Source organism: Spodoptera frugiperda, chromosome 9 (assembly GCF_023101765.2).
Source record: "Spodoptera frugiperda isolate SF20-4 chromosome 9, AGI-APGP_CSIRO_Sfru_2.0, whole genome shotgun sequence".
Classification (NCBI taxonomy): Eukaryota; Metazoa; Arthropoda; class Insecta; order Lepidoptera; family Noctuidae; genus Spodoptera; species Spodoptera frugiperda.
This window is the reverse complement of record NC_064220.1, coordinates 4,869,724-4,879,172: the sequence shown is the minus strand read 5'-3', so window position 1 is coordinate 4,879,172 and position 9,449 is coordinate 4,869,724. Positions and strand designations below refer to the sequence as shown.

At 34.7% G+C, this 9,449-nt stretch overlaps 1 protein-coding gene across 2 annotated transcripts; it reads left to right on the top strand.

The window, feature by feature from the left end:
• The first annotated feature begins 177 nt into the window (after positions 1-177).
• LOC118281962 (GPI mannosyltransferase 3) lies at positions 178-9,171 on the top strand. Of its 2 annotated transcripts, none has more exons than XM_035602815.2 (10): positions 178-349; positions 702-973; positions 1,845-2,070; positions 2,416-2,563; positions 3,174-3,302; positions 3,961-4,113; positions 4,456-4,557; positions 5,161-5,337; positions 5,859-6,090; positions 6,170-9,171. In XM_035602815.2, the coding sequence occupies exons 2-10, from the start codon at positions 710-712 to the stop codon at positions 6,254-6,256; spliced, it is 1,518 nt and encodes a 505-aa protein (XP_035458708.2). In that variant the 5' UTR covers positions 178-349; positions 702-709; the 3' UTR covers positions 6,257-9,171. The 2 variants fall into 2 exon arrangements, with proteins under 2 accessions (XP_035458708.2, XP_050551949.1); XM_050695992.1 differs by lacking the exon at positions 178-349 and adding an exon at positions 485-505.
• The last annotated feature ends 278 nt before the right edge of the window (positions 9,172-9,449 follow it).

Here is a 9,449-nt window from a genome sequence, read left to right as displayed (position 1 = left end):
AAAGTCAATATATTTTTCGCACAAACAGTAAAAGTTTACAATAAAAGACAAATTCCTACTGTTATTTTTGTGTAGAAGGAAGTGACGAATGTGATACTAGGCTTAATATGATATTGAAGAATATTTATTCTAAGAATCATGTTAAAATTAAGAAATATAATCGTCAGAATAAAAATGACTACCCAAATACTGACAAAACCAAGAAGAAATGTTAGAAGTTAGACAAGAATCTATTTATTTTAAAATAGAAAATATAATGCTAAACAATATTTTATTTTAGTTTAGTAATTAGTTTACAATTAATTACACAACACAGCACTACTTCGCGGTGGCGGCGGGTTTTGTTGAGGTTAGTGAAATAATTACGAAAAAACTGTTTATATCTATGTTTTTAGCTAAAACAATTAATAAACAGACTTTAAACACAATCGGGGAAATCTGATACATCTTTGTAATACATTAAAACACTACCGTTCATTCAATTCAACGCTAATATATAGGACGCGTTAGTTGACATTTTTCTGTGCTAAGTTTGTTTCGTCTGATAAAGTTATCAATACGAAGATTTCCAATAGGAACAATGTTTTAGTATAGTTTTTTGTATAATGTGATAATATTTACTTAACGTTTTATTGTTTCGAAGTTACTGCATTATACTTTTCTATTTATAGCCAATTCACATGTAACCTCTTTCGATTTAGGCGGGAGAATGGTGTTGGCAAAGGGCCTGAGGCCACTACAGGTGGTCTCTGTGATATTATTTGTGAGACTTCTGTCTGTATTCCTGGTTCAAACGTGGTATGTGCCTGATGAGTACTGGCAAACTTTGGAAGTGGCACATAAACAAGTCTTCGGCTATGGAGCCTTGACTTGGGAATGGCAGCAAGGCATCAGGAGCTATCTATACCCAAGTGTAGTAGCTGGGCTTTACACCCTTCTGAAGTATACTGGACTGGACTATCCTGAGGCTCTGGTAAGTATAAGTAACATACATAGAATACATTTTTAGAAATCCACAGGCTAGTCTGAAAATTGTCATCATGACCAAGCAAAAGATTTCAGTCATTATTGAACATTCATGAAAAACCGCAGTGACTAAGTATAGCAAAAAATATTTTACTAGAGTAAAAAACAGTAAATTGTTTCTTTTGTTATGTTGTCTTATTTATCTAACTATTACAATGTATACTTATGCATTCACCAAGTATGGACATATCATAATAAAGAATTCTAATTCCTGTTACTCCATAGCCTACTAGACCTAAAACAGTCATAATAAGATTGTAAGTTTATATTGTATGTGTAACATGAGTAAGCTAATTATATTTGTAATACAATATACACCCAGTTTCATGGCAACATTGTTACTTATGTAATTAATAATAATAAGCCCACACCCATATCCCTATCATTTCTTTTTACCATATCTCACAATAGTCCTGCATCAACCGGGGATTGTCCTTTGGTGTACTTCCATAGTGCATACAGGGATAATTGCCGGCTGATGTCCCATTTCACTTAGATTAAAATTGTTCAACGGGCCTCTGCGAGTTGGCTTCGGCTCTTCGTACGCCTTCCAACCCTGTGGCCCCTGATTATGTAAAGAACAAACATAATAATGTCTAGTTTTTATACTAACAACTGTTTCTTTAGTTAACTGGTCATAAAAACAACTTTTAGATATTAAATCATAGATCCTACCTCCATGGTCTGGAAAGTAACTATCTTGGAATACATAATTTATTTAATGACATATATTATTAGACAGTTCTGTGAATTCTCAACCTATATTATAAATAAGTACTCAGAAACGATGTGATGTTATTGTGAAAATTCTTTTATAGATTCTCCTGCCTCGCATCCTGCAAGCCGTTATCAGTACTGCAGCTGATTACAGTTTCTACAAATGGACTGGCAATCGAAAATGGGCCTTATTCCTGATACTGACATCATGGTTCTGGTTCTACACCTCCGGTAGAACTTTACTGCAGACTTTAGAGACTTCTCTCGTCGCCATCGCTTTGTCAGAGTTCCCATTCAAGGGTGGAAAATTGGGACACTATGAACAAGGTAAATCTTAGTTGCACTGATGCAACTAAAACATCTTAAGTTGTAATAATAATAATTGTCATTCCATGCAAAGTTTATTTATTTAGATGTTCCGATACATACTTATAAAGTATGTTTTGTATTTTATGATCTTTAATTAAACAATGACAATATTTTCCTTATGTACCACATGAATACATGATATTTTATTCAGTACTAATGAATATCTGAACATTTTTATCCTGTTCTGTTTCTATAAAGAGGTTTTGTTTAATCTTTGAACTTTCTATTTACTATCCATCAGTTCAGCAACAAATATCAAAATTCTAATAAAAATATACGTAACACATTTTTAATTTTATACAGAGAGTCCAAAGTGGATATGGCTGGCAGTACTGTGTGTATTCTTGCGTCCGACGTCAGCACCACTGTGGGCGGTACTCGGCGCTTACAACTTGCTAACCACCAACCAGAGCCGACTGAAGCTTATTGTTCGCACCTATGTGCCTATTGCGTAAGTCACTTTCAGTAGCTTGACTTAGAGCCAACTTTAGGTTAAAGGGAAAGACTGGGTGATGAAGAATTTAATTTCACTATCCTAGATTAAGGGTCGGTTCATGTCTGACGGAATATGCGTCGCGTAACGCCAGAACAGACAAATGTATAGAAAAACAATTGACTGCTCACACTCAACCGATGATACGCTCGACTTATTTTACGTCAGATTGATATGAACTGACCCTAATATTCACAGTTTTGCCTATTATATTATAGCTTTCGGGAGACATATTAAATTAATAGTGGTCGTTATCGGCTCATATTTGCATTCCGCGACATATCAGACAGTAGAATGGCTCGAAAGCTGGAAACTAGTTCAGTTTTTTGTTAAACAGTTAAGTGAGTAAGCCGATAACCATAATAATTAGCTTTGCCTATGTTAAATCTTCACAAATTATGCACTTAAACCTTCTAAATATGTGTGATCCACAAATTGTCCAGGTTTTGATGTCATGTATAGGTAAAATTGTCAAACACGACATAGGAGAAAATCCTAGTGTTAGGCAATCACTACTCCACTGTCTACTTATCCTAATTGAAGTGTCTAATAAAAATTGTTGTTTTAGTTTGGTCTGCGGTGGGGCCCTCGTAGCCTTGGACTCGTACTATTACGGCCGCCTTATCGTCACTCCCTGGGAGTTCTTCAGGTTCAATGTGCTACACGACATCGCATCTTTCTATGGACAACATCCATGGTAAGATTTTGATGATTGTTTGTCTTGTTCACGCATGTCTATTATATAAAAAAATAAGTCAGGTTTTCCTTCCTGACGCTATAACTTCAGAATGCACGTACCGATTTCCACGGTTTTCCATTCGTTGGAAAGGTCTCGGGTTCTGTGAGGTTTATAGCTAAGAAAATTCAAGAAAAAAAAATCATGATGGCGAAACGGAGTTCGCCAGGTTTTGCTAGTTACTGATACTTTTGTATGCTGTCTTGTCGGGCGAAAGTGCAACTGCCGAGCGAGGTCTCGGATTAGTAAGGCGCTTATACGTTTTTTACAATAAGTTATGTTACATTGGAACTTTTAGGGGATATAGAGCATAAAAATTCAGTAAGAAGAATATAGTCTAAAATAAAAAAAATTCAACATGAAACAAAACAAATAAAGCATTTACCACTTGAGGTCATTGACATGCAATAACGATAACTAGTGACATCTGGCAACAATAGGATTAAAATTATTAATGTATTATGGTAATTACAGCCATGTGTTTATGAAACTTTATTGTGAATTAAATTACCATAGATTTTCTTTAAATTCCTTTTCTTTTGTCAGGATTTTAAAATTAAAGTGTGATTTGTAGTAAAGAAACTAGGTTGCTGATCTCATATCGTTCTTGTTTTTTCAGGCACTGGTACTTGACGCAAGGTATTCCAGCGGTTTTGGGTGTCAACGTAATTCCTGTACTGTGGGCCACTGTGCAAATACTGAGACGACCAAAGGAGAACAAAATCGGAAGCCTGCTTCTAACCGCCGTCGCTTTATATGTGGCTGTGTACAGGTATGTTACTTATTCCTATGGACTTAAGGTTTAAAATGGTAGTTTTATAAGTGGAAACTTGTAATTGGCCTTGTTTTACTTATTGTTAAATAACTAGTTAACTAACTAGCTGTAAGTTTTCTTAATACATATTAATAAAATAAAATTAATGCAGAAAGTAGCGTCAGCCTATGAAACTGCCAATGTTAAGTTCAATTAGTATTAAATTCTCTGATACAAGTTTTAAATATAACTATATTTTCGAAGTTCATACTATGCATCAGTTTTAAGGTAGTTTCAGATTAGTGACAAGGCTGTTTAAAAAAATATTAATAATAATCATTGTGTATTATATAATTGCAGCTTCATTCCACACAAAGAGTTCAGATTTGTGTTGCCGCTGCTACCGATATTCCTGTATTTGGCTCAAGACGTGATTGTACCCTGGAGCAGGAAGGCTAAGAAGTAAGTGAATCACTTCTTTCTTATTTAAACAAGCTCATATATACTACACACATTTGATTTTAACACCTTGCAAACAACTGAACACAGCTAAACAGCAGATATCATCACTCCACGAAGGGTGACTTACCTACTATGCATTGTTTGCCAAGACATGGTTTTAATTGCAGAATCTATCTTTACCAATAGTCATGCTCATATACAAATCCCCTACTTCCAATTTTTTCACTTTTTTGTATTTATAATTAAGATGATGAATGTAATTTTCCCTGGAATTAAGAAAGTATATTTAACTAGCTACTTCCGCGCGGTTTCACCCGCTCTACTTGGCTTCTATCGGTCATAGCGTGATGTTTTATAGCCTATAGCCTTCCTCGATACATGCACTACCCAACACAAAAAGAATTATTCAAATCGGACCAATAGTACCGGAGATTAGTGCGTTCAAACAAACAAACAAACTCTTCAGCTTTATAATATTAGTATAGATTGTGGGCGTACATTGTATAGCGGCATTACGTGCCGTAATGTGCACCTCTGCCTACCCCTTCGGGCATAAAAGGCGTGCCGTTGCATAAATTAAGAAAGTATTTCTTACTGTACCAGATTGCACCTGTACTTGTTGGCCGGATCGATCTTGCTGGGTAACGCGGTGCCGGCGCTGTACTTCGGCGTGGTGCACCAGGCGGGCCCGCTGCAGGCCATGCCCCTGCTGCGCCAGGCCGCCACCAACAGGACCTCCATCACCTTCCTCATGCCCTGCCACTCTACGCCTCTCTACAGGTACATCATTGTATTATGTACTAATTTACAGTAATCTATGTAAGACTTAGTGACTGCACGGTTGGTGCGGTGGCTGGGCAACTGGCTGCCACGCAACGGGTAGCGGGTTCGATTCCCGCACGGAGCAACTCTTTGGGTGATCCACAAATTGTTGTTTCGGGTTTGGGTGTCATGTGTATGTGAACTTGTATGTTTGTAAACGCACCCACGACACAGGAGAAAATCCTAATGTGAGGCAACGTTTTTTTTTTTTAAAAAAACAAAAAAGTGTGAACTTTAAACTTGTATCTTAAGGCTTATTTTTCTTTAACAGTATTATTTGTTTGCACAGGAAAGTAACCTATCTTAGTGTTTGTTTTCAAATTCCTATGTCCAGGAGTTTCAGTTTGCATTCTTTGTCGGCCAGTCATTCAATAAGTAATAAGAATCTAAAGTACAAATTTACAAAATTATGCAGTTCCTAATGCGGACTTATAAAGCAATGTATGACGTCAATAACTACCATGTATTTGTGTTGTTAGTCACCTGCACCTGAACATAACGACCCGGTACCTGAGCTGCGAGCCCCCGCTGAATGCGTCGGGCACTACGTACGAGGCGGAGGCTTTCTTCAACAACCCGCAGCGGTGGTGGCGCCAGGAGACCACGCTGCGGCAGGCGCCCGACCTGCTCGTACTCTACGACCGCCTCAAGGGACGCATCGAGTCCATACTCGCCGGGTACAACTTGCTACACGAGATCCCGCACACACAGGTCTCTATCTAATTCAATACATTTTAATTCTGCAAATTTCGAACGAATAACTTACAATAATGTTTGTATTCTTTCCCAGTTCCCCGAAGGCGAGGTCAGCGAAAACTTATTGATATACCAAAAAGCGAAAATTCCACCCAAAGTAGCTGCCGATGACGTCGTCTAACTCCCCACGGACATCACCCCGTGTTCATGTTAGTAGACCCAATTCTAAACGACGTAGTTACACAACGTCTGTACAGTTATGACTCTTATTATGAAAATAATAAGGATCATAACAGTGCGAGGCCGATTATATGCATAGACTGTTTTCAATGATCGTAAAGAATCATGTGAAGTTTTAAAGACGTAGTATTGACGTGCCAAAATCCATGTATCAGCTTTTTGATAATGTGGAAATTGTGCCATTGAGGCATTTACGTGTTGCAACAAGGTTTCCTGGATGTGTTGCATCGATGAAGGCATTTGTCATCGCCCATGGTTTAAAAAAAATCCGGGTACAGTGTAAAGAAGTTTTTACAGCTTCATGAGCAAGTCTATGCTTATAAACAGTAGTTGGTATATAAATAGAACCTCCCGTAACGATGCTATCGCAAAACATTAAATTCGAACTTTTGACGACTCACGATTTTCATTATAATTTTATTGACTCGAATTATAATTCGGATATAAGTAATTAATTGGATTTTGGTATTAAATTAAATTTTAATTATTATTTTACTATGGGAGTGTTACCCATAAAATGTGTTCGGAGTAGGAAATTTACAATTTATATTGTATTTTATACGTAATTGTAAACTTATACAAATTATATAATAGTATATTGTACATGAATAGTTTATACTATAACACTAATTCCACAACCACATTCATTAACAAATAATTTAATTAAACTAACACATTTTCTAAATAAAACACATACAAAAGTTTGACGATATGACTACTTTAGCTTCACCTTCAGCTTATATGACTTAAACTACTTAAGAATTTTATATTTTTCGAATAAACGAAACAAATAAAAAGCTTCATAATTTATTCATGGAGGAGAAAACAAATAAAGTGACCTTAATTTCTTCACAAATCTTTATTCAAATTCAATTGTGACACATAAACTCCACATTCCTTTGTCTATAATGTTGATTATGATTAAAAAGGCTTACATACTGAATATGGATATATTGTAGTCATATCAAAAACATTGTTTAAATGAATTATGAAATTTCGACACGATATTGTATCCTAACCCCAATCCCGATCCGCAAAAGCCAATGACACACTTGTAACTCCTCTGGGGTTCCGGGTGTTCATGGGCGACGCTGATTGGTTACCATCAGGTGATCCGTCTGCTCGTTTGCCGGCTTATTCCATAAATGTGTTCCGAAGAACATTATCGTAAATACAGTCTACCCATTACCCACTATATCCATGACTGATATTTGCAGAATGCAAGTACAAATAGTAAACATTTTTTTATGTAGTTTATATGCTTGCCAAAGTTATTCATAATGTACTAACATATTTTGTGCTATGCCCGACTAAAAATATGTATATTTTTATAGTAAAATTCTTTATTTATCCCTACTTGACCAAAATTATATTTGAATGGTACTTGTGGCCTTGTACAATATAGTTGTAACAGTAATAATGTATGTGTTATGTACTTGTTATTGTTCGTAAAATAACCATTATTGCGTAAACAGTCTTATTCGTAAGCGTAATGGCGAGTACCTTATATGTAATACCCCTGTCACTTGCCTGATATTTTACCTCATTAATTTAAGTCCCTAAACAGTGTTCATACATGTTGTCGTTTTTTAGCTACCGCTTCGTATATTTTTAGTCGGGCCCATATTTATTTTGTTAGACAGTTTTTGTTTTTCATCTGACATTTTTGAGGAAATCATTGCATCCACCGAGAAAACATCGTTTTAGATTTAAGATTTATCTCCAGCAAGTAAAATTGTGTCAATTTGTTTTGTATACATGTGTATGCGAAGTTTATACGCAGTTTGTAATAGATGCATATCTCTTCCCAAAATGTGCAATAGAAAACTAAGTTCAGTTATATAATTTCATACTTACAAATTAACGCATATTTTGCTATGTAGCCTCCGCTTCAAGTGGGCCACTATAAAACATCTTTTATTTTATTAATTTGACTTTATAAATTAATAGTTATTTAATGTCTACGGATTTTAAATGCAATACATTATTATGATTTAATTTTTTAAGTAAATTTAATTTTAATATTACAATTTTTTAATTTTATTATGTAATTTAGTGATGCTCAAGATGTAAAGACAGACAAGTATTTTAAGATCTCTTTGTCTTTATTCATATTTTAACACTGTAGTTTCTGTCACTTTTGTGTTGTTTTATTTCTACCATTCATATTAGATTTTTACTCTGAAAACTATTGTAAAACCTATTCGCAGACTAATTATCATGTATTTAGATGTAGAGAAAAGTAGTGTCTTAAAGATGATATTTCAATGTAGGTATGAAACAACAACTCGAGTACGGGAACATAATGCATTTTAACATATACATAAACATTTTTAGTTTAATGTGTTGTGCTGGATATTGATGTCTTGTTCAAAGGCTTGCCGTGTAAACTGTCCATATTTATGACTGCTTTGTGTGGAAACACATAATTTATTAACAAAACTACTTTCTAATAAAATGGGCAGAACTGTGCCAAATCGACAATGAATTTTGATGTCCGCATTTTCATTTTGTGTCTCTAAGAAAGTTGATAATACTGGTATGAATGTTAATCTACCCATGAAGGCATCAATTTTGATTCATCTTTTCAATTTTTTTACCCAAAATGTAAACGTAAATGTTATCCTTTCTGGATACTCAGATTAAAACTATTTTGACGTTGGTATGACTTAAAATTTTTACCTTAATTATGTTCCACGCAAAGCACTATGTATGAATGTGTAAAGCATTATTTGAGCAATAGTCTAAGACCTAGTTTCTAGGTGAATAGGTTGTTTTTCGTATTTAAGTTAAGAACAGAATATCTTCTATACAGATGTCAAGTGTGAGTTTTGAATAAAGATTTTATTTTTAAAATTTGTTTGCTTATATACCTTTTATGTTAAGAAACTTATATTTTTATAATATATTTATTAGAATAGAAATTCTATGCTAATATTTAACCAAAATATAAGTAAGGACTTCTGTCCTTAGTTTAAATTTTAAATAGATTTTAATTTGTATTGTGCACAAATGTAATAATACAAACACTTTAGTTTAAATTAAATTCGCAATAAAAGCACTACTTTACGAAATAAGAGTTAACAGTTAGATATGCCTAACAAATCTGACCTATATTTGTAAATGCCTAACTA

Bases quoted from the DNA above. Each gene is read 5' to 3' on its own strand.
- LOC118281962 (XM_035602815.2), top strand. From the start codon at position 710: ATGGTGTTGGCAAAGGGCCTGAGGCCACTACAGGTGGTCTCTGTGATA. The intron at 974-1,844 runs GTAAGTATAAGT...ATTCTTTTATAG, and splicing joins TGGACTATCCTGAGGCTCTG to ATTCTCCTGCCTCGCATCCT. The intron at 4,114-4,455 runs GTATGTTACTTA...ATATAATTGCAG, and splicing joins TTATATGTGGCTGTGTACAG to CTTCATTCCACACAAAGAGT.